General features: G+C 52.7%; 1 protein-coding gene across 1 annotated transcript in view; it reads left to right on the forward strand.

Annotated features, from left to right (window-relative positions):
- Positions 1-4,965: 4,965 nt before the first annotated feature.
- Positions 4,966-26,988, forward strand: part of CCDC197 (coiled-coil domain containing 197) — a gene marked incomplete at its 5' end in the record, with an annotated part of 34,712 nt that continues 12,689 nt past the window's right edge. Inside the window, 7 exons of the mRNA XM_040334769.1 lie at positions 4,966-5,005; positions 5,132-5,308; positions 14,200-14,357; positions 17,343-17,425; positions 19,079-19,251; positions 22,705-22,815; positions 26,216-26,332. Coding sequence (XP_040190703.1) covers positions 4,966-5,005; positions 5,132-5,308; positions 14,200-14,357; positions 17,343-17,425; positions 19,079-19,251; positions 22,705-22,815; positions 26,216-26,332 — 859 coding nt within the window. The remainder of the gene's footprint in view (positions 5,006-5,131; positions 5,309-14,199; positions 14,358-17,342; positions 17,426-19,078; positions 19,252-22,704; positions 22,816-26,215; positions 26,333-26,988) is intronic.

The raw sequence follows: 26,988 nt of genomic DNA on the forward strand, positions 1-26,988 counted from the left end.
TCAGGTGTGTGGCTCGGTGCAGGTAACCCTCAGGTGTGTGGCTCGGTGCAGGTAACCCTCAGGTGTGCGGCTCAGTGCAGGTAACCCTCAGGTGTGCGGCTCAGTGCAGGTAACCCTCAGGTGTGCGGCTCGGTGCAGGTAACCCTCAGGTGTGCGGCTCGGTGCAGGTAACCCTCAGGTGTGCGGCTCAGTGCAGGTAACCCTCAGGTGTGCGGCTCAGTGCAGGTAACCCTCAGGTGTGCGGCTCGGTGCAGGTAACCCTCAGGTGTGTGGCTCGGTGCAGGTAACCCTCAGGTGTGTGGCTCGGTGCAGGTAACCCTCAGGTGTGTGGCTCGGTGCAGGTAACCCTCAGGTGTGTGGCTCGGTGCAGGTAACCCTCAGGTGTGCGGCTCGGTGCAGGTAACCCTCAGGTGTGCGGCTCGGTGCAGGTAACCCTCAGGTGTGTGGCTCGGTACAGGTAACCCTCAGGTGTGTGGCTCGGTGCAGGTAACCCTCAGGTGTGTGGCTCGGTGCAGGTAACCCTCAGGTGTGCTGCTCTGCACCTGCAGATCAGTTTGGAAGCAGCTCAGTAACCCCTACAGAACAGATATGCCCATTATATACTCCGTGGGCCAGATTCACAAAGAGATACTCGGGTGTATTATCTCCTGATATCTCCTGATCCCCCATCGTATCTCTGACTTACACTGGTCCTATCTATGCGCCTAATTCATAGAATCAGTTACGCATAGATAGGGCTGAGATCCGACAGTGTCACACTGTGTTACACTGTCGGATCTTTTTTTCGATTTAAAAATGGCGCCGGAGGCGTTCCCGCTGATTTACGATAAATAATATGTAAATCAGCGAGATACGCAAATTCACGAACGTACGCGAACCCGACGCAGTCTTCTTACGACGTTTCCGTAGCGGCTTTCCCGGTGTATACTTACCCCTGCTTTTATCAGGCGCAGCCAATGTTAAGTATAGCCGGCGTTCCCGCGTCGAATTTGAATTTTCTAACGTCGTTTGCGTACGCCGATTCACAAACACGCGCGTCGCAAGTCCCGCTCACGTCGAAACCACTGACGTCCTAGTGACATCAGTGGGAGCAATGCACGCCGGGAAATTCCCCGGACGGCGCATGCGCATTTAAATCGGCCCGGGAACGCGCCTGATTTAAATAGTACACTCCCCTAGCCGCGGAATTTGAATTCCGCTGGGGGATTTAGGGTCCGCCGCCGCAAGTTTGGAGGTAAGTGGTTTGTGAATTAGCCACTTGCCTCTCAAACTTGCGGGAGCGGATCTTAAATCACGTAGATCGAGCGGATCTATAGATCCACTGCGCTACGTGAATCTGGCCCAGTGATTTTAGTAATAAACTGACCTTTATTAACAGTTTTCTATTCAATCCCAGAGCAGGAGATCGCGGGCCACATCCGAAGGCTCCGCAGGCCACTGGTTGGGCACCCCTGGTATAGCGTATGTGAGACACTGTATATAGAGTATGTGAGACACTGTATATAGAGTGTGTGAGACACTGTATATAGAGTGTGTGAGACACTGTATATAGAGTGTGTGAGACACTGTATATAGAGTATGTGAGACACTGTATATAGAGTATGTGAGACACTGTATATAGAGTATGTGAGACACTGTATATAGAGTGTGTGAGACACTGTATATAGAGTGTGTGAGACACTGTATATAGAGTATGTGAGACACTGTATATAGAGTATGTGAGACACTGTATATAGGGTATGTGAGACACTGTATATAGAGTGTGTGAGAGACACTGTATATAGAGTGTGTGAGACACTGTATATAGAGTATGTGAGACACTGTATATAGAGTATGTGAGACACTGTATATAGAGTATGTGAGACACTGTATATAGAGTATGTGAGACACTGTATATAGAGTATGTGAGACACTGTATATAGAGTGTGTGAGACACTGTATATAGAGTATGTGAGACACTGTATATAGGGTATGTGAGACACTGTATATAGAGTATGTGAGACACTGTATATAGAGTATGTGACACACTGTATATAGAGTGTGTGACACACTGTATATAGAGTATGTGAGACACTGTATATAGAGTAGGTGAGACACTGTATATAGAGTATGTGACACACTGTATATAGAGTATGTGAGACACTGTATATAGAGTGTGTGAGACACTGTATATAGAGTGTGTGAGACACTGTATATAGAGTATGAGACACTGTATATAAGGTATGTGAGACACTGTATATAGAGTGTGTGAGACACTGTATATAGAGTGTGTGAGACACTGTATATAGAGTGTGTGAGACACTGTATATAGAGTATGTGAGACACTGTATATAGAGTATGTGAGACACTGTATATAGAGTGTGTGAGACACTGTATATAGAGTATGTGAGACACTGTATATAGAGTATGTGAGACACTGTATATAGAGTATGTGAGACACTGTATATAGAGTATGTGAGACACTGTATATAGAGTATGTGAGACACTATATAGTGTGTGAGACACTGTATATAGAGTATGTGAGACACTGTATATAGAGTATGTGAGACACTGTATATAGAGTGTGTGAGACACTGTATATAGAGTGTGTGAGACACTGTATATAGAGTATGTGAGACACTGTATATAGAGTATGTGAGACACTGTATATAGAGTATGTGAGACACTGTATATAGGGTATGTGAGACACTGTATATAGAGTATGAGACACTGTATATAGGGTATGTGAGACACTGTATATAGAGTATGTGAGACACTGTATATAGAGTATGTGTGAGACACTGTATATAGGGTATGTGAGACACTGTATATAGAGTATGTGAGACACTGTATATAGGGTATGTGAGACACTGTATATAGGGTATGTGAGACACTGTATATAGAGTATGTGTGAGACACTGTATATAGAGTATGAGACACTGTATATAAGGTATGTGAGACACTGTATATAGAGTGTGTGAGACACTGTATATAGAGTGTGTGAGACACTGTATATAGAGTGTGTGAGACACTGTATATAGAGTATGTGAGACACTGTATATAGAGTATGTGAGACACTGTATATAGAGTATGTGAGACACTGTATATAGAGTGTGTGAGACACTGTATATAGAGTATGTGAGACACTGTATATAGAGTATGTGAGACACTGTATATAGAGTATGTGAGACACTGTATATAGAGTATGTGAGACACTGTATATAGAGTGTGTGAGACACTGTATATAGAGTGTGTGAGACACTGTATATAGAGTATGTGTGAGACACTGTATATAGAGTATGTGAGACACTGTATATAGAGTGTGTGAGACGCTGTATATAGAGTGTGTGAGACACTGTATATAGAGCGTGTGAGACACTGTATATAGAGTATGTGAGAGACACTGTATATAGAGTATGTGAGACACTGTATATAGAGTGTGTGAGACACTGTATATAGAGTATGTGTGAGACACTGTATATAGAGTATGTGAGACACTGTATATAGAGTGTGTGAGACGCTGTATATAGAGTGTGTGAGACACTGTATATAGAGTGTGTGAGACACTGTATATAGAGTATGTGAGACACTGTATATAGAGTGTGTGAGACACTGTATATAGAGTGTGTGAGACGCTGTATATAGAGTATGTGAGACACTGTATATAGAGTGTGTGAGACACTGTATATAGAGTATGTGAGACACTGTATATAGAGTATGTGAGACACTGTATATAGAGTATGTGAGACACTGTATATAGAGTATGTGAGACACTGTATATAGAGTATGTGAGACACTGTATATAGAGTATGTGAGACACTGTATATAGAGTATGTGAGACACTGTATATAGAGTATGTGAGACACTGTATATAGAGTATGTGAGACGCTGTATATAGAGTATGAGACACTGTATATAGAGTGTGTGAGACGCTGTATATAGAGTATGTGAGACACTGTATATAGAGTGTGTGAGACACTGTATATAGAATATGTGAGACACTGTATATAGAGTGTGTGAGACACTGTATATAGAGTGTGTGAGACACTGTATATAGAGTATGTGAGACACTGTATATAGAGTGTGTGAGACACTGTATATAGAGTGTGTGAGACGCTGTATATAGAGTATGTGAGACACTGTATATAGAGTGTGTGAGACACTGTATATAGAGTGTGTGAGACACTGTATATAGAGTATGTGAGACACTGTATATAGAGTATGAGACACTGTATATAGAGTATGTGAGACACTGTATATAGAGTATGTGTGAGACGCTGTATATAGAGTATGAGACACTGTATATAGAGTATGTGAGACACTGTATATAGAGTGTGTGAGACGCTGTATATAGAGTATGAGACACTGTATATAGAGTGTGTGAGACACTGTATATAGAGTATGTGAGACACTGTATATAGAGTATGTGAGACACTGTATATAGAGTGTGTGAGATGCTGTATATAGAGTGTGTGAGACACTGTATATAGGGTATGTGAGACACTGTATATAGAGTATGTGAGACACTGTATATAGGGTATGTGAGACACTGTATATAGAGTGTGTGAGACACTGTATATAGAGTATGTGTGAGACACTGTATATAGAGTATGTGTGAGACACTGTATATAGAGTATGTGAGACACTGTATATAGAGTATGTGAGACACTGTATATAGAGTATGTGAGACACTGTATATAGAGTGTGTGAGACACTGTATATAGAGTGTGTGAGACACTGTATATAGAGTATGTGAGACACTGTATATAGAGTATGTGAGACACTGTATATAGAGTATGTGAGACACTGTATATAGAGTATGTGAGACACTGTATATAGAGTGCATCTCCCTGGGTTGTAATGGGAACCCTTGAGCAGTCGTGTGATTGGACGCCCTCAGTACAGACACTTTCATGGTGCGGGGGCGGTGCCCAGAAGGGGGCGGTGCTCCGCGGTGTGACGTGATTCGCTGTCTTTGTTTTTCAGGGATGAGGAGGACGTCACACAAATCCCCATAATAAAGGAGGTGAGTGGCGTGACGTCATCGCGTCACAATTCATCATCAGAAGTAATGTGTCATTGTTACTCCTCCGGGTATTTATCCCCCCCCCCCCGGGAGCCGCCTCTATCTATAACCTTTGTACTGCTTTAGGCGGCCGGGAAGATTTTGGACAGAAGTAGGAACTCCCTGCAGAAGACGCTGGTCCTGAAAAAAGAGGTGGAGTCTGACCGGGTGAGCCAGGAACTGGTGTGCAAGAGGCAGGAGTACAGCGAGCGCATGCAGGAGCTGGAGGAGCGGAGGGAGGAGTTCAGACTGAGAGAGAAAGAGGTGAGGAAACGACACTCCTGACCCCTGCACTCTGTACATTACACACTCCTGACCCCTGCACTCTGTACATTACACACTCCTGACCCCTGCACTCTGTACATTACACACTCCTGACCCCTGCACTCTGTACATTACACACTCCTGACCCCTGTACTCTGTACATTACACACTCCTGACCCCTGTACTCTGTACATTACACACTCCTGACCCCTGTACTCTGTGTATTACACACCCCTGACCCCTGCACTCTGTACATTACACACCCCTGACCCCTGCACTCTGTACATTACACACTCCTGACCCTGCACTCTGTACATTACACACTCCTGACCCCTGTACTCTGTACATTACACACTCCTGACCCTGCACTCTGTACATTACACACTCCTGACCCCTGTACATTACACACTCCTGACCCCTGCACTCTGTACATTACACACTCCTGACCCCTGCACTCTGTACATTACACACTCCTGACCCCTGCACTCTGTACATTACACACCCCTGACCCCTGCACTCTGTACATTACACACCCCTGACCCCTGTACTCTGTACATTACACACCCCTGACCCCTGCACTCTGTACATCACACACTCCTGACCCCTGTACTCTGTACATTACACACCCCTGACCCCTGTACTCTGTACATTACACACTCCTGACCCCTGCACTCTGTACATTACACACTCCTGACTCCTGCACTCTGTACAATACACACTCCTGACCCCTGCACTCTGTACATTACACACTCCTGACCCTTGTACTCTGTACATTACACACTCCTGACCCCTGTACTCTGTACATTACACACTCCTGACCCCTGTACTCTGTACATTACACTCTCCTGACCCCTCTACTCTGTACATTACACACTCCTGTCCCCTATACTCTGTACAATACACACTCCTGACCCCTGTACTCTGTACATTACACACTCCTGACCCTTGTACTCTGTACATTACACACTCCTGACCCTTGTACTCTGTACATTACACACCCCTGACCCCTGTACTCTGTACATTACACACTCCTGACCCCTGCACTCTGTACATTACACACTCCTGACCCTTGTACTCTGTACATTACACACTCCTGACCCCTGTACTCTGTACATTACACACTCCTGACCCCTGTACTCTGTACATTACACTCTCCTGACCCCTCTACTCTGTACATTACACACTCCTGTCCCCTCTACTCTGTACATTACACACTCCTGACCCCTGTACTCTGTACAATACACACTCCTGACCCCTGCACTCTGTACATTACACACTCCTGACCCTTGTACTCTGTACATTACACACTCCTGACCCTTGTACTCTGTACATTACACACCCCTGACCCCTGTACTCTGTACATTACACACTCCTGACCCCTGCACTCTGTACATTACACACTCCTGACTCCTGCACTCTGTACAATACACACTCCTGACCCCTGTACTCTGTACATTACACACTCCTGACCCCTGTACTCTGTACATTACACACTCCTGACCCCTGTACTCTGTACATTACACACTCCTGTCCCCTGTACTCTGTACATTACACACTCCTGACCCCTGTACTCTGTACATTACACACTCCTGACCCCTGTACTCTGTACATTACACACCCCTGACCCCTGCACTCTGTACATTACACACTCCTGACCCCTGTACTCTGTACATTACACACCCCTGACCCCTGTACTCTGTACATTACACACTCCTGACCCCTGTACTCTGTACATTACACACTCCTGACCCCTGTACTCTGTACATTACACACTCCTGTCCCCTGTACTCTGTACATTACACACTCCTGACCCCTGTACTCTGTACATTACACACCCCTGACCCCTGTACTCTGTACATTACACACTCCTGACCCCTGTACTCTGTACATTACACACTCCTGTCCCCTGTACTCTGTACATTACACACTCCTGACCCCTGTACTCTGTACATTACACACTCCTGACCCCTGTACTCTGTACATTACACACTCCTGTCCCCTGTACTCTGTACATTACACACTCCTGGCCCCTGTACTCTGTACATTACACACTCCTGACCCCTGTACTCTGTACATTACACACTCCTGTCCCCTGTACTCTGTACATTACACACTCCTGTCCCCTGTACTCTGTACATTACACACTCCTGACCCCTGTACTCTGTACATTACACACTCCTGTCCCCTGTACTCTGTACATTACACACCCCTGATCCCTGTACTCTGTACATTACACACTCCTGACCCCTGTACTCTGTACATTACACACTCCTGACCCCTGCACTCTGTACATTACACACTCCTGTACTCTGTACATTACACACTCCTGACCCCTGTACTCTGTACATTACACACTCCTGACCCCTGTACTCTGTACATTACACAGCCCTGACCCCTGTACTCTGTACATTACACAGCCCTGACCCCTGTACTCTGTACATTACACACTCCTGACCCCTGTACTCTGTACATTACACACTCCTGACCCCTGTACTCTGTACATTACACAGCCCTGACCCCTGTACTCTGTACATTACACACTCCTGACCCCTGTACTCTGTACATTACACACTCCTGACCCCTGTACTCTGTACATTACACACTCCTGACCCCTGCACTCTGTACATTACACACTCCTGACCCCTGTACTCTGTACATTACACACTCCAGACCCCTGTACTCTGTACATTACACACTCCTGACCCCTGTACTCTGTACATTACACACTCCTGACCCCTCTACTCTGTACATTACACACTCCTGTCCCCTATACTCTGTACATTACACACTCCTGACCCCTGTACTCTGTACATTACACACTCCTGACCCCTGTACTCTGTACATTACATACTCCTGACCCCTGTACTCTGTACATTACACACTCCTGACCCCTGTACTCTGTACATTACACACTCCTGACCCCTGTACTCTGTACATTACACACTCCTGACCCCTCTACTCTGTACATTACACACTCCTGTCCCCTATACTCTGTACATTACACACTCCTGACCCCTGTACTCTGTACATTACACACTCCTGACCCCTGTACTCTGTACATTACACACTCCTGACCCCTGCACTCTGTACATTACACACCCCTGACCCCTGCACTCTGTACATTACACACTCCTGACCCCTGTACTCTGTACATTACACACTCCTGTCCCCTGTACTCTGTACATCACACACTCCTGACCCCTGTACTCTGTACATTACATACTCCTGACCCCTGTACTCTGTACATTACACACTCCTGACCCCCTGTACATTACACACTCCTGACCCCTGTACTCTGTACATTACACACTCCTGACCCCTGTACTCTGTACATTACACACTCCTGACCCCTGTACTCTGTACATTACACACTCCTGACCCCTGTACTCTGTACATTACACACTCCTGACCCCTGTACTCTGTACATTACACACCCCTGTACTCTGTACATTACACACCCCTGACCCCTGCACTCTGTACATTACACACTCCTGACCCCTGTACTCTGTACATTACACACTCCTAACCCCTGTACTCTGTACATTACACACTCCTGTACTCTGTACATTACACACCCCTGACCCCTGCACTCTGTACATTACACACTCCTGACCCCTGTACTCTGTACATTACACACTCCTGTCCCCTGTACTCTGTACATCACACACTCCTGACCCCTGTACTCTGTACATTACATACTCCTGACCCCTGTACTCTGTACATTACACACTCCTGACCCCCTGTACATTACACACGCCTGACCCCTGTACTCTGTACATTACACACTCCTGTCCCCTGCACTCTGTACATTACACACTCCTGTACTCTGTACATTACACACTCCTGATCCCTGTACTCTGTACATTACACACTCCTGACCCCTGTACTCTGTACATTACACACTCCTGACCCCTGTACTCTGTACATTACACACTCCTGACCCCTGTACTCTGTACATTACACACTCCTGACCCCTGTACTCTGTACATTACACACTCCTGACCCCTGTACTCTGTACATTACATACTCCTGACCCCTGTACTCTGTACATTACACACTCCTGACCCCTGTACTCTGTACATTACACACTCCTGACCCCTGCACTCTGTACATTACACACTCCTGTCCCCTGTACTCTGTACATTACACGCTCCTGACCCCTGCACTCTGTACATTACACACTCCTGACCCCTGCACTCTGTACATTACACACTCCTGACCCCTGTACTCTGTACATTACACACTCCTGTCCCCTATACTCTGTACATTACACACTCCTGACCCCTGTACTCTGTACATTACACACTCCTGACCCCTGTACTCTGTACATTACACACTCCTGACCCCTGTACTCTGTACATTACACACTCCTGACCCCTGCACTCTGTACATTACACACTCCTGACCCCTGTATTCTGTACATTACACACTCCTGACCCCTGTACTCTGTACATTACACACTCCTGACCCCTGTACTCTGTACATTACACACTCCTGACCCCTGTACTCTGTACATTACACACTCCTGACCCCTGTACTCTGTACATTACACACCCCTGACCCCTGCACTCTGTACATTACACACTCCTGACCCCTGCAGTCTGTACATTACACACCCCTGACCCCTGCACTCTGTACATTACACACTCCTGTCCCCTGTACTCTGTACATTACACACTCCTGTCCTCTGTACTCTGTACATTACACACTCCTGACCCCTGTACTCTGTACATTACACACTCCTGACCCCTGTACTCTGTACATTACACACTCCTGACCCCTCTACTCTGTACATTACACACTCCTGTCCCCTATACTCTGTACATTACACACTCCTGACCCCTGCACTCTGTACATTACACACTCCTGACCCCTGCACTCTGTACATTACACACTCCTGACCCCTGTACTCTGTACATTACACACTCCTGACCCCTGTACTCTGTACATTACACACTCCTGACCCCTGTACTCTGTGTATTACACACCCCTGACCCCTGCACTCTGTACATTACACACCCCTGACCCCTGCACTCTGTACATTACACACTCCTGACCCTGCACTCTGTACATTACACACTCCTGACCCCTGTACTCTGTACATTACACACTCCTGACCCTGCACTCTGTACATTACACACTCCTGACCCCTGTACATTACACACTCCTGACCCCTGCACTCTGTACATTACACACTCCTGACCCCTGCACTCTGTACATTACACACTCCTGACCCCTGCACTCTGTACATTACACACCCCTGACCCCTGCACTCTGTACATTACACACCCCTGACCCCTGTACTCTGTACATTACACACCCCTGACCCCTGCACTCTGTACATCACACACTCCTGACCCCTGTACTCTGTACATTACACACCCCTGACCCCTGTACTCTGTACATTACACACTCCTGACCCCTGCACTCTGTACATTACACACTCCTGACTCCTGCACTCTGTACAATACACACTCCTGACCCCTGCACTCTGTACATTACACACTCCTGACCCTTGTACTCTGTACATTACACACTCCTGACCCCTGTACTCTGTACATTACACACTCCTGACCCCTGTACTCTGTACATTACACTCTCCTGACCCCTCTACTCTGTACATTACACACTCCTGTCCCCTATACTCTGTACATTACACACTCCTGACCCCTGTACTCTGTACATTACACACTCCTGTCCCCTGTACTCTGTACATTACACACTCCTGACCCCTGTACTCTGTACATTACACACTCCTGACCCCTGTACTCTGTACATTACACACCCCTGACCCCTGCACTCTGTACATTACACACTCCTGACCCCTGTACTCTGTACATTACACACCCCTGACCCCTGTACTCTGTACATTACACACTCCTGTCCCCTGTACTCTGTACATTACACACTCCTGACCCCTGTACTCTGTACATTACACACCCCTGACCCCTGTACTCTGTACATTACACACTCCTGACCCCTGTACTCTGTACATTACACACTCCTGTCCCCTGTACTCTGTACATTACACACTCCTGTCCCCTGTACTCTGTACATTACACACTCCTGGCCCCTGTACTCTGTACATTACACACTCCTGACCCCTGTACTCTGTACATTACACACTCCTGACCCCTGTACTCTGTACATTACACACTCCTGTCCCCTGTACTCTGTACATTACACACTCCTGTCCCCTGTACTCTGTACATTACACACTCCTGACCCCTGTACTCTGTACATTACACACTCCTGTCCCCTGTACTCTGTACATTACACACCCCTGATCCCTGTACTCTGTACATTACACACTCCTGACCCCTGTACTCTGTACATTACACACTCCTGACCCCTGCACTCTGTACATTACACACTCCTGTACTCTGTACATTACACACTCCTGACCCCTGTACTCTGTACATTACACACTCCTGACCCCTGTACTCTGTACATTACACAGCCCTGACCCCTGTACTCTGTACATTACACAGCCCTGACCCCTGTACTCTGTACATTACACACTCCTGACCCCTGTACTCTGTACATTACACACTCCTGACCCCTGTACTCTGTACATTACACAGCCCTGACCCCTGTACTCTGTACATTACACACTCCTGACCCCTGTACTCTGTACATTACACACTCCTGACCCCTGTACTCTGTACATTACACACTCCTGACCCCTGCACTCTGTACATTACACACTCCTGACCCCTGTACTCTGTACATTACACACTCCAGACCCCTGTACTCTGTACATTACACACTCCTGACCCCTGTACTCTGTACATTACACACTCCTGACCCCTCTACTCTGTACATTACACACTCCTGTCCCCTATACTCTGTACATTACACACTCCTGACCCCTGTACTCTGTACATTACACACTCCTGACCCCTGTACTCTGTACATTACACACTCCTGACCCCTGTACTCTGTACATTACATACTCCTGACCCCTGTACTCTGTACATTACACACTCCTGACCCCTGTACTCTGTACATTACACACTCCTGACCCCTGTACTCTGTACATTACACACTCCTGACCCCTCTACTCTGTACATTACACACTCCTGTCCCCTATACTCTGTACATTACACACTCCTGACCCCTGTACTCTGTACATTACACACTCCTGACCCCTGTACTCTGTACATTACACACTCCTGACCCCTGCACTCTGTACATTACACACCCCTGACCCCTGCACTCTGTACATTACACACTCCTGACCCCTGTACTCTGTACATTACACACTCCTGTCCCCTGTACTCTGTACATCACACACTCCTGACCCCTGTACTCTGTACATTACATACTCCTGACCCCTGTACTCTGTACATTACACACTCCTGACCCCCTGTACATTACACACTCCTGACCCCTGTACTCTGTACATTACACACTCCTGACCCCTGTACTCTGTACATTACACACTCCTGACCCCTGTACTCTGTACATTACACACTCCTAACCCCTGTACTCTGTACATTACACACTCCTGTACTCTGTACATTACACACCCCTGACCCCTGCACTCTGTACATTACACACTCCTGACCCCTGTACTCTGTACATTACACACTCCTGTCCCCTGTACTCTGTACATCACACACTCCTGACCCCTGTACTCTGTACATTACATACTCCTGACCCCTGTACTCTGTACATTACACACTCCTGACCCCCTGTACATTACACACGCCTGACCCCTGTACTCTGTACATTACACACTCCTGTCCCCTGCACTCTGTACATTACACACTCCTGTACTCTGTACATTACACACTCCTGATCCCTGTACTCTGTACATTACACACTCCTGACCCCTGTACTCTGTACATTACACACTCCTGACCCCTGTACTCTGTACATTACACACTCCTGACCCCTGTACTCTGTACATTACACACTCCTGACCCCTGCACTCTGTACATTACACACTCCTGTCCCCTGTACTCTGTACATTACACGCTCCTGACCCCTGTACTCTGTACATTACACACTCCTGACCCCTGCACTCTGTACATTACACACTCCTGACCCCTGTACTCTGTACATTACACACTCCTGACCCCTGTACTCTGTACATTACACACTCCTGACCCCTGTACTCTGTACATTACACACTCCTGACCCCTGTACTCTGTACATTACACACTCCTGACCCCTGCACTCTGTACATTACACACTCCTGACCCCTGTATTCTGTACATTACACACTCCTGACCCCTGTACTCTGTACATTACACACTCCTGACCCCTGTACTCTGTACATTACACACTCCTGACCCCTGTACTCTGTACATTACACACTCCTGACCCCTGTACTCTGTACATTACACACCCCTGACCCCTGCACTCTGTACATTACACACTCCTGACCCCTGCACTCTGTACATTACACACCCCTGACCCCTGCACTCTGTACATTACACACTCCTGTCCCCTGTACTCTGTACATTACACACTCCTGTCCTCTGTACTCTGTACATTACACACTCCTGACCCCTGTACTCTGTACATTACACACTCCTGACCCCTGTACTCTGTACATTACACACTCCTGACCCCTCTACTCTGTACATTACACACTCCTGTCCCCTATACTCTGTACATTACACACTCCTGACCCCTGTACTCTGTACATTACACACTCCTGACCCCTGCACTCTGTATTACACACTCCTGACCCCTGCACTGATTTCTCACAGACGGAGTCCGCCCCTGATCTTGTGACAGCCAATCACAGTGTATTGTGAAAGGTGGCTTCATTGACTGACAGTGAGGCTGAAGGGGCCCCATGTGTGGTGATGAGGGGCCCCATATGTGGTGGCCAGGTATTTCCCGGATGTAACTCTTCCTGAATTCTTATTCCGCAGTTTAGAGAGAAAGCCGAGAAGTTCGAAAAGTTCCTCAAGGACAGCGAAGCCAAACAGCGGCGGGCGACGGCGAGATACCAAGCCGAGTCCCGGCAGAACGATGTGCGCAAAACTGAGATCCAACAACTGGCAGAGCGACTGGAGGAGAAGAGAGTCAGGTGGGCCGTCCCTGTGCGACTCAGTGTGAGGGGGAGGGGCTAGGAACACTTACCTGGAATATGAGGGGGCGGGGCTACAGAACACTTACCTGGAATATGAGGGGGCGGGGCTACAGAACACTTACCTGGAATATGAGGGGGCGGGGCTACAGAACACTTACCTGGAATATGAGGGGGCGGGGCTACAGAACACTTACCTGGAATATGAGGGGGCGGGGCTACAGTACACTTACCTGGAATATGAGGGGGCGGGGCTACAGAACACTTACCTGGAATATGAGGGGGCGGGGCTACAGAACACTTACCTGGAATTTGAGGGGGCGGGGCTACAGAACACTTACCCCTCACCGAGCCACGCCTCCTCTACCCCTTCCCTCACCGAGCCACGCCTCCTCTACCCCTCACCGAGCCACCGCCTCTTCTACCCCTCCCCTCACCGAGCCACGCCTCCTCTACCACTCCCCTTACCGAGCCACGCCTCCTCTACCCCTCCCCTCACTGAGCCACGCCTCCTCTACCCCTCCCCCCACTGAGCCACGCCTCCTCTACCCCTCCCCTCACTGAGTCACCGCCTCTTCTACCCCTCCCCTCACTGAGTCACCGCCTCCTCTACCCCTCCCCTCACCGAGCCACGCCTCCTCTACCCCTCCCCTCACCGAGCCACGCCTCCTCTACCCCTCCCCTCACCGAGCCACCGCCCCTTCTACCCCTCCCCTTACTGAGCCATGCCTCCTCTACCCCTCCCCTCACCGAGCCACCGCCCCTTCTACCCCTCCCCTCACAGAGCCACGCCTCCTCTACCACTCCCCTTACCGAGCCACGCCTCCTCTACCCCTCCCCTCACTGAGCCACGCCTCCTCTACCCCTCCCCTCACTGAGTCACCGCCTCTTCTACCCCTCCCCTCACTGAGTCACCGCCTCCTCTACCCCTCCCCTCACCGAGCCACGCCTCCTCTACCCCTCCCCTCACCGAGCCACGCCTCCTCTACCCCTCCCCTCACCGAGCCACCGCCTCTTCTACCCCTCCCCTCACCGAGCCACGCCTCTTCTACCCCTCCCCTCACCGAGCCACGCCTCTTCTACCCCTCCCCTCACCGAGCCACGCCTCTTCTACCCCTCACCGAGCCACGCCTCTTCTACCCCTCACCGAGCCACGCCTCCTCTACCCCGTCCCTCAGCGAGCCACCGCCTCTTCTACCCCTCTCCTCACCGAGCCACCGCCTCTTCTACCCCTCCCCTCACCGAGTCACCGCCTCTTCTACCCCTCCCCTCACAGAGCCACGCCTCCTCTACCCCTCACCGAGCCACGCCTCTTCTACCCCTCCCCTCACCGAGCCACCGCCTCTTCTACCCCTTCCCCCACCGAGCCACGCCTCTTCTACCCCACCCATCACCGAGCCACGCCTCCTCTACCACTCCCCTTACCGAGCCACGCCTCCTCTACCCCTCCCCTCACAGAGCCACGCCTCTTCTACCCCTCCCCTCACCGAGCCACGCCTCTTCTACCCCTCCCCTCACCGAGTCACTGCCTCTTCTACCCCTCCCCTCACTGAGCCACGCCTCTTCTACCCCCTCCCCTCACCGAGCCACGCCTCTTCTACCCCTCCCCTCACCGAGCCACGCCTCTTCTACCCCCTCCCCTCACCGAGCCACGCCTCTTCTACCCCCTCCCCTCACCGAGCCACGCCTCTTCTACCCCCTCCCCTCACCGAGCCACGCCTCTTCTACCCCTCCCCTCACCGAGCCACGCCTCTTCTACCCCTCCCCTCACTGAGCCACGCCTCCTCTACCCCTCCCCTCACAGAGCCACGCCTCTTCTACCCCACCCCTCACTGAGCCACGCCTCTTCTACCCCTCCCCTCACTGAGCCACGCCTCTTCTACCCCTCCCCTCACAGAGCCACTGCCTCTTCTACCCCTCCCCTCACCGAGTCACTGCCTCTTCTACCCCTCCCCTCACCGAGCCACGCCTCCTCTACCCCTCCCCTCGCCGAGTCACTGCCTCTTCTACCCCTCCCCTCACTGAGCCACGCCTCTTCTACCCCTCCCCTCACCGAGCCACCGCCTCCTCTACCCCTCCCCTCACCGAGCCACGCCTCCTCTACCCCTGCCCTCACCAAGCCACGCCTCCTCTACCCCTCACAGAGCCACCGCCTCTTCTACCCCTCCCCTCACCGAGCCACGCCTCTTCTACCCCTCACCGAGCCACTGCCTCTTCTACCCCTCCCCTCACCGAGCCACGCCTCTTCTACCCCTCACCGAGCCACGCCTCTTCTACCCCTCACCGAGCCACTGCCTCTTCTACCCCTCCCCTCACCGAGTCACTGCCTCTTCTACCCCTCCCCTCACCGAGCCACGCCTCCTCTACCCCTCCCCTCACCGAGCCACGCCTCTTCTACCCCTCACCGAGCCACGCCTCTTCTACCCCTCCCCTCATCGAGCCACCGCCTCTTCTACCCCTCCCCTCACTGAGCCACGCCTCTTCTACCCCTCCCCTCACCGAGCCACGCCTCCTCTACCCCTCCCCTCACCGAGTCACTGCCTCTTCTACCCCTCCCCTCACTGAGCCACGCCTCTTCTACCCCTCCAATCACCGAGCCACCACCTCTTCTACCCCTCCCCTCACCGAGCCATGCCTCTTCTACCCCTCCCCTCACCGAGCCACGCCTCCTCTACCCCTCCCCTCACCAAGCCACGCCTCCTCTACCCCTCACAGAGCCACTGCCTCTTCTACCCCTCCCCTCACCGAGCCACGCCTCTTCTACCCCTCCCCTCACTGAGTTACCGCCCCTTCTACCCCTCCCCTCACCGAGCCACGCCTCCTCTTCCCCTCCCCTCACAAGCCACGCCTCCTCTTCCCCTCCCCTCACAAGCCACGCCTCCTCTGCCCCTCCCCTCACCGAGCCACGCCTCCTCTACCCCTCCCCCCCATTGATGGGAAAGCTCCGGAATGAGGAATAATATGAAGTCTCCTCCCCTCCTGTAGGCGGCGCACTCTCCAGGATCGGGTGACGAGGAATCGGATCTACGAGGAGTTCTTGGTGAAGATGGTGGAGAAAGTCCCGGACAGTAAGTGATCGGCGATCTGATCGATCTCCCCCTCCCCCCCTCTATTGTGATAACAAAATTCCTCCACTTCCATCGCCGGACACTCCTTCTGAAAATGCTCATTTCCTGGCTATTATGACTCCGGTACTTTCCACGCCCCCGACCCAATCAGGCCGGACTTCACTGGCTGCATGCTTCTTCTGGGCCAGAGACTCTGAAATGACCAAGAGCCAGGCAACGGGGATTTTCAGAAAGAGAATAGCAAGTAGACATGTGCAGAATGAAAAAGTTGTCATTCAAATCATTTTGTTTCCTTTTATTCTCTTCGACATTCGGGCAAAAATTCAACTTCCAATGTATTCTATTCCAATTTCCGAAGAAGGTTTTATTCTATTTTATTCTGTTATTTTATTTTCTATTCCTTTTATTTTTCATTATATTATTTTATTTTCTATTCTGTTGTGTTTTACTCTCTCTCTTTTTTTTATTCTATTCCAATTATTTTCTATTCTGTTCTGTTTTTCTTTATTTTTTTTTCTATTCATTTTATTTTCTGTTGTATCCTATTCTTTTATTTTATATTCTGTTCCCTTATTTTCTATAAGAGAAGAAGGGAGGGAGAATGGGCGTGGTCACAAGACTATCACAGAGATGAGGGGAGGGAGGATGGGCGTGGTCACAAGACCATCACAGAGAAGAGGGGAGGGAGGATGGGCGTGGTCACAAGACCATCACAGAGAAGAGGGGAGGGAGAATGGGCGTGGTCACAAGACCATCACAGAGTAGAGGGGAGGGAGGATGGGCGTGGTCACAAGACCATCACAGAGATGAGGGGAGGGAGGATGGGCGTGGTCACAAGACCATCACAGAGAAGAGGGGAGGGAGAATGGGCGTGGTCACAAGACCATTACAGAGTAGAGGGGAGGGAGGATGGGCGTGGTCACAAGACTATCACAGAGTAGGGGGAGGGAGGATGGGCGTGGTCACAAGACCAATACAGAGTAGAGGGAGGATGGGCGTGGTCACAAGACCATCACAGAGCAGAGGGGAGGGGGGATGGGCGTGGTCACAAGACTATCACAGAGTAGGGGGAGGGAGGATGGGCGTGGTCACAAGACCAATACAGAGTAGGGGGAGGGAGGGTGGGCGTGGTCACAAGACCATTACAGAGTAGAGGGGAGGGAGGATGGGCGTGGTCACAAGACCATTACAGAGATGAGGGGAGGGAGGATGGGCGTGGTCACAAGACCATCACAGAGTAGGGGGAGGGAGGATGGGCGTGGTCACAAGACCAATACAGAGTAGGGGGAGGGAGGATGGGCGTGGTCACAAGACCAATACAGAGTATGGGGAGGGAGGATGGGCGTGGTCACAAGACCAATACAGAGTAGGGGGAGGGAGGATGGGCGTGGTCACAAGACCATTACAGAGATGAGGGGAGGGAGGATGGGCGTGGTCACAAGACCATCACAGAGTAGGGGGAGGGAGGATGGGCGTGGTCACAAGACCAATACAGAGTAGGGGAGGGAGGATGGGCGTGGTCACAAGACCATTACAGAGTAGAGGGGAGGGAGGATGGGCGTGGTCACACCCTGACTATATAGAACTGCACATTTCTCGGCGGGCAGGTATTGCACCAATCTGATGGCGTTTCCTCTCTGTCCCCGGTGATAGATTATTTGGAGTACGGCGTGGATTCTCCGGTGAAAGCCATTATCAGACGCTACGAGACGCTGTCCCTAACCAACGAGAATCTGGTGAATAATCTGACGGTCCTCGCCGATGAAAACGAGAGCGCGCAGTACAGCCTGGAGGCGCTAAAGAGACAACACGACACGGCGAAACTGGTAATCTGCCCACCTCTGCTCTAAGCAATGTGTCCCTTCCTGTCTTTTTATTTGTTTTCTCTCCAGAAGGTTGGCGCCATCTTTGTTCAGGCATCACCCAGGGTCACCACCTACCTTCTGGGGTGAGATGAGACTGGTGCCCGTCCTTCACAGATCAGCCCCTGCGCCCTCCATGGCGGAAGGAGGTTGTGTGCTGCTGGGAGTAGTCACCTTTTGGTCGCAGCTTCTGATTGGGTGCCGGCGGGACAGACTCCTGATCATGGGAGCCAATCACAATCCTACAAAACCCACACAAAGGGGCGCCAGGAGGGGGCGCTGAGGGGTTCATTTCTTTCTCTGCAGGAGACTGCGGCTGCACCCGGCCCTCCCCCCTCCGTTTGTTGCCATGAAGTGAGCAGGCGGAACGCGATATTCGCTTCTTTTGTTGTGAGAATTGAGCAATCCGCGTGCGGCAATTAAAGGATTACCGGCGCGGAATCGGACGCCGTGCGTTTCACTGGATACAAATGTAGCGGAATTCTTTCTACACAGTGACAGCGAGAACAATGGGGGATGGAAACAGTTTTCCTCCTGCAGCTTTCCCAACACAGGGGGAGGATTGCTGAGCTCAACGACAACATGGCGCCCCTCCCCCCGGGAATCGATCCGTATTGCCACTTCCGATCGCTCACATTGTATAGAAGGAGCGCCCGCCCCCCAATGATTATTGGATATGAAGGGACATTCAACGCAGGGGAACCCCCCCCCCCAATATACGGGACCCCCCCCCCAGGACACGGGACCCCCCCCCCAATACATGGGACCCCCCCAGGACACGGGACCCCCCCCAGGACACGGGAAAATACACGGGACCCCCCCCCCAGGACACGGGACCCCCCCCAGGACACGGGACACCCCCCCCAGGACACGGAACCCCCCCCCAGGACACGGGACCCCCCCTGGACATGGGAACCCCCCCCTGGACATGGGAACCCCCCCCAGGACACGGGACCCCCCCCCCCCAATACATGGGACCCCCCCCAGGACACGGGACCCCCCCCAGGACACGGGAAAATACACGGGACCCCCCCCCAGGACACGGGACCCCCCCCAGGACACGGGACACCCCCCCAGGACACGGAACCCCCCCCCCAGGACATGGGAACCCCCCCCTGGACATGGGAACCCCCCCCAGGACACGGGACACCCCCCCCCAGGACACGGAACCCCCCCCAGGACACGGGACCCCCCCAGGACACCCCCCCAGGACACGGGACACCCCCCCCAGGACACGGAACCCCCCCCAGGACATGGGACCCCCCCAGGACACAGGACACCCCCCCCCCCAGGACACGGGACCCCCCCAGGACACGGGACTCCTAAAGGACACGGAACCCCCCCCCCAGGACATGGGACCCCCTCCCCCCGGACACGGAACCCCCCCCAGGACACGGGACCCCCCCAATACACGGGACCCCCCCCAGGACACGGGACCCCCCCAGGACATGGGACCCCCTCCCCCCGGACACGGAACCCCCCCCCAGGACACGGGACCCCCCCAATACACGGGACCCCCCCCAGGACACAGGACTCCCCACCCCCCCCAGGACACAGGACCCCCCCCAGGACTCCCCCCCAGGACACAGGACCCCCCCCCAGGACACGGGACCCCCCCCCCCCAGGACACGGGACCCCCCCCAGGACCCCCCCCCCAGGACACGGGACCCCCCCCCAGGACACAGGACCCCCCCCCCAGGACACGGGACCCCCCCCCCAGGACACGGGACCCCCCCCAGGACACGGAACCCCCCCAGGACACGGGACCCCCCCCCAGGACACGGGACCCCCCCCCAGGACACGGGGCTTGTCACCTTCAGCCGATGTTTTGGGAATGTCACTGATAGGCCGATCACACGATCCCAACGTCGGGCGATCGTACGATAATCGGATCGTTGGCATTCTATTGAGCTAAAGTTCCGATCGTCTTTTTTATTTGATTGTTAATATACACGGGGCATTTTTCAGCGGGAACGCGGGGGGCGCGGGGGGACGCAGTCCCGGCACCTCTAGCACTGGGTATGGGGTATGCTGGCAGGAACCTATTTTTATGTGGGGATCTATTGTTGCTGGGGGAGGGTAATTGTTGAAGGAGAGGTCTATGGTTGCTGGCTGCTAGGAAGCTTGTTGTTGTTTCTGGGGGGGGGGGGGTCTATTGTCATTGGGGTGGTATTTTGTAATGGGCTTTCTATTGTTGTGTGGGGATCTATTGTTGCTAGGGTGGATCTATTGTTGCTAGGGTGGATCTATTGTTGCTGGGGTGGGGTCTAGTGTTGCTGGGGTGGGGTCTAGTGTTGCTGGGGTGGGATTTAGTGTTGCTGGGGTGGGATTTAGTGTTGCTGGGGTGGGGTCTAGTGTTGCTGGGGTGGGATTTAGTGTTGCTGGGGTGGGTCTAGTGTTGCTGGGGTGGGATTTAGTGTTGCTGGGGTGGGGTCTAGTGTTGCTGGGGTGGGGTCTAGTGTTGCTGGGGTGGGGTCTAGTGTTGCTGGGGTGGGATTTAGTGTTGCTGGGGTGGGGTCTAGTGTTGCTGGGGTGGGGTCTAGTGTTGCTGGGGTGGGATTTAGTGTTGCTGGGGTGGGTCTAGTGTTGCTGGGGTGGGGTCTAGTGTTGCTGGGGTGGGGTCTAGTGTTGCTGGGGTGGGATTTAGTGTTGCTGGGGTGGGGTCTAGTGTTGCTGGGGTGGGGTCTAGTGTTGCTGGGGTGGGTCTAGTGTTGCTGAGGGTGGGTCTAGTGTTGCTGGGGTGGGTCTAGTGTTGCTGGGGGTGGGTCTAGTGTTGCTGGGGTGGGTCTAGTGTTGCTGGGGTGGGTCTAGTGTTGCTGGGGTGGGTCTAGTGTTGCTGGGGGTGGGTCTAGTGTTGCTGGGGTGGGTCTAGTGTTGCTGGGGGTGGGTCTAGTGTTGCTGGGGGTGGGGTCTAGTGTTGCTGGGGTGGGGTCTAGTGTTGCTGGGGTGGGGTCTAGTGTTGCTGGGGTGGGGTCTAGTGTTGCTGGCTGCGGAGGATCTCGTTTACTTGGCACCACATAATAATACTTGGTTGTGTATTCTCTAAAAGGGCCGGTACTGGGGGGTGGAACCAAGGGACGGTGCTCAGGGGTGGGTATGGGGGGCGGAGTCAAGGAAGGGGGAGTTCCTGCACGTAAGCCCTGAATATACATCCTCCCTCCAGTGATCAGACTGTACATTGTAAATTTGTAGCAAGAAAAGGGGAGGTGTTCTGTAGTCCTGCCTTAGGTTGCCAATGTCTCTCCTCCTTAGATACAGTGCAGTAAGTGAGCGTTGTCACCCCAGGACAGGAAGTGTGTTACTGGCGGGATCAGCGGGTGAAAATAAAGTGAAGAATAAAAGAAATGCAGCCGCCACATGTAAGGTCTGGTGATGAGTCTTTGTTCCCGCTTTGTGTCCCCCTCCCCCCGCCCCCAGACGATGACCAGCGAGTTGTCCCGGCTGCAGTTGGATTTCGATCGGCTCCAGGAGAAGAGCAAACAACTGGAACTCACCTTCAACCTGGAGAAGAGCCAATTCAGGAACCAGGTGAGAGAATTTCACATTCCGGCCACTAGATGGAGCCGGCGGGGGAAAATATCACATTCCGGCCACTAGGTGGAGCCGGCGGGGGAAAATATCACATTCCGGCCACTAGGTGGAGCCGGCGGGGGAAAATATCACATTCCGGCCACTAGGTGGAGCCGGCGGGGGAAAATATCACATTCCGGCCACTAGGTGGAGCCGGCGGGGGAAAATATCACATTCCGGCCACTAGATGGAGCCGGCGGGGGAAAATATCACATTCCAGCCACTAGATGGAGCCGGCGGGGGAAAATATCACATTCCGGCCACTAGGTGGAGCCGCCGATCACAGGAAAATGTCACATTCCGGCCACTAGGTGGAGCCAGCGGGGGAAAATGTCACATTCCGGCCACTAGATGGAGCCGGTGGGGGAAAATATCACATTCCGGCCACTAGATGGAGCCGGCGGGGGAAAATATCACATTCCGGCCACTAGGTGGAGCCGGCGGGGGAAAATGTCACATTCCGGCCACTAGATGGAGCCGGCGGGGGAAAATACCACATTCTGGCCACTAGGTGGAGCCGCCGATCACAGGAAAATGTCACATTCCGGCCACTAGGTGGAGCCGGCGGGGGAAAATATCACATTCCGGCCACTAGGTGGAGCCGGCGGGGGAAAATATCACATTCCGGCCACTAGGTGGAGCCGGCGGGGGAAAATGTCACATTCCGGCCACTAGATGGAGCCGGCGGGGGAAAATACCACATTCTGGCCACTAGGTGGAGCCGGCGGGGGAAAATATCACATTCCAGCCACTAGATGGAGCCGGCGGGGGAAAATATCACATTCCAGCCACTAGATGGAGCCGGCGGGGGAAAATATCACATTCCGGCCACTAGGTGGAGCCGCCGATCACAGGAAAATGTCACATTCCGGCCACTAGGTGGAGCCGGCGGGGGAAAATATCACATTCCGGACACTAGGTGGAGCCAGCGGGGGAAAATGTCACATTCCGGCCACTAGATGGAGCCGGCGGGGGAAAATATCACATTCCGGCCACTAGGTGGAGCCGGCGGGGGAAAATGTCACATTCCGGCCACTAGATGGAGCCGGCGGGGGAAAATATCACATTCTGGCCACTAGGTGGAGCCGGCGGGGGAAAATGTCACATTCCGGCCACTAGATGGAGCCGGCGGGGGAAAATGTCACATTCCGGCCACTAGGTGGAGCCGGCGGGGGAAAATATCACATTCCGGCCACTAGGTGGAGCCGGCGGGGGAAAATGTCACATTCCGGCCACTAGATGGAGCCGGCGGGGGAAAATACCACATTCCAGCCACTAGATGGAGCCGGCGGGGGAAAATACCACATTCCAGCCACTAGATGGAGCCGGCGGGGGAAAATACCACATTCCAGCCACTAGGTGGAGCCGGCGGGGGAAAATACCACATTCCAGCCACTAGATGGAGCCGGCGGGGGAAAATATCACATTCCGGCCACTAGATGGAGCCGCCGATCACAGGAAAATACCACATTCCGGCCACTAGATGGAGCCGCCGATCACAGGAAAATACCACATTCCGGCCACTAGATGGAGCCGGTGGGGGAAAATATCACATTCCGGCCACTAGATGGAGCCGCCGATCACAGGAAAATACCACATTCCGGCCACTAGATGGAGCCGCCGATCACAGGAAAATACCACATTCCGGCCACTAGATGGAGCCGCCGATCACAGGAAAATACCACATTCCGGCCACTAGATGGAGCCGGCGGGGGAAAATACCACATTCTGGCCACTAGGTGGAGCCGGCGGGGGAAAATATCACATTCCAGCCACTAGATGGAGCCGGCGGGGGAAAATATCACATTCCAGCCACTAGATGGAGCCGGCGGGGGAAAATATCACATTCCGGCCACTAGGTGGAGCCGCCGATCACAGGAAAATGTCACATTCCGGCCACTAGGTGGAGCCGGCGGGGGAAAATATCACATTCCGGACACTAGGTGGAGCCAGCGGGGGAAAATGTCACATTCCGGCCACTAGATGGAGCCGGTGGGGGAAAATATCACATTCCGGCCACTAGGTGGAGCCGGCGGGGGAAAATGTCACATTCCGGCCACTAGATGGAGCCGGCGGGGGAAAATATCACATTCTGGCCACTAGGTGGAGCCGGCGGGGGAAAATGTCACATTCCGGCCACTAGATGGAGCCGGCGGGGGAAAATGTCACATTCCGGCCACTAGGTGGAGCCGGCGGGGGAAAATGTCACATTCCGGCCACTAGATGGAGCCGGCGGGGGAAAATACCACATTCCAGCCACTAGATGGAGCCGGCGGGGGAAAATACCACATTCCAGCCACTAGATGGAGCCGGCGGGGGAAAATATCACATTCCGGCCACTAGATGGAGCCGCCGATCACAGGAAAATACCACATTCCGGCCACTAGATGGAGCCGCCGATCACAGGAAAATACCACATTCCGGCCACTAGATGGAGCCGCCGATCACAGGAAAATACCACATTCCGGCCACTAGATGGAGCCGCCGATCACAGGAAAATACCACATTCCGGCCACTAGATGGAGCCGGCGGGGGAAAATACCACATTCTGGCCACTAGGTGGAGCCGGCGGGGGAAAATATCACATTCCAGCCACTAGATGGAGCCGGCGGGGGAAAATATCACATTCCAGCCACTAGATGGAGCCGGCGGGGGAAAATATCACATTCCAGCCACTAGGTGGAGCCGCCGATCACAGGAAAATGTCACATTCCGGCCACTAGGTGGAGCCGGCGGGGGAAAATGTCACATTCCGGCCACTAGGTGGAGCCGGCGGGGGAAAATGTCACATTCCGGCCACTAGATGGAGCCGGCGGGGGAAAATACCACATTCCAGCCACTAGATGGAGCCGGCGGGGGAAAATACCACATTCCAGCCACTAGATGGAGCCGGCGGGGGAAAATACCACATTCCAGCCACTAGGTGGAGCCGGCGGGGGAAAATACCACATTCCAGCCACTAGATGGAGCCGGCGGGGGAAAATACCACATTCCAGCCACTAGATGGAGCCGGCGGGGGAAAATACCACATTCCGGCCACTAGATGGAGCCGCCGATCACAGGAAAATACCACATTCCGGCCACTAGATGGAGCCGCCGATCACAGGAAAATACCACATTCCGGCCACTAGATGGAGCCGCCGATCACAGGAAAATACCACATTCCGGCCACTAGATGGAGCCGCCGATCACAGGAAAATACCACATTCCGGCCACTAGATGGAGCCGCCGATCACAGGAAAATACACAGAGGAGGGGGGGTGTTCCCAGAACATGGATGGGGGAGGGGCGGGGGGCGGGGTTAGTGTTGTTTTGTGATTGAATTGATGAAGAACGTTCCATTCTCTTCCATCCGCAGAGCGTGGAGATCGGGAGCCTCCTATTGGCTGTCATTAACCTGGCTGAGCAGTGCCAGATGAAGCATTACGGAGCTCTGGCCGAGGTGGACCTCACCGAGAAACTGGACATGGTGAAGGTGAGAGCCCCTCCCCCGCTCAGCATCGCGCCTTCAAGTGATTGGGGCTTCTGTTCTACTGTCAATGAAACCCCCGACCTCCATAGAGACCACCATAGAGACCTCCACAGAGACCTCCATAGAGACCTCCACAGAGACCACCATAGAGACCTCCACAGAGAACTCCATAGAGACCTCCATAGAGACCCCCATAGAGACCTCCACAGAGACCTCCACAGACACCACCACAGAGACCTCCACAGACACCACCACAGAGACCTCCATAGAGACCTCCACAGAGACCACCATAGAGAGCTCCATAGAGACCACCATAGAGAGCTCCATAGAGAGCTCCATAGAGACCTCCACAGAGACCTCCACAGAGACCACCATAGAGACCTCCACAGAGACCACCATAGAGACCTCCACAGAGACCACCACAGAGAGCTCCATAGAGAGCTCCATAGAGACCTCCACAGAGACCTCCACAGAGACCTCCATAGAGAGCTCCATAGAGACCTCCATAGAGACCTCCACAGAGACCTTCATAGAGACCTCCACAGAGAGCTCCATAGAGACCTCCATAGAGAGCTCCATAGAGACCTCCACAGAGACCTCCATACAGACCTCCACAGAAACCTCCATAGAGACCTCCATAGAGACCTCCATAGAGACCT

This window comes from Rana temporaria, unplaced genomic scaffold (assembly GCF_905171775.1).
Source record: "Rana temporaria unplaced genomic scaffold, aRanTem1.1, whole genome shotgun sequence".
Taxonomy (NCBI): domain Eukaryota; kingdom Metazoa; phylum Chordata; class Amphibia; order Anura; family Ranidae; genus Rana; species Rana temporaria.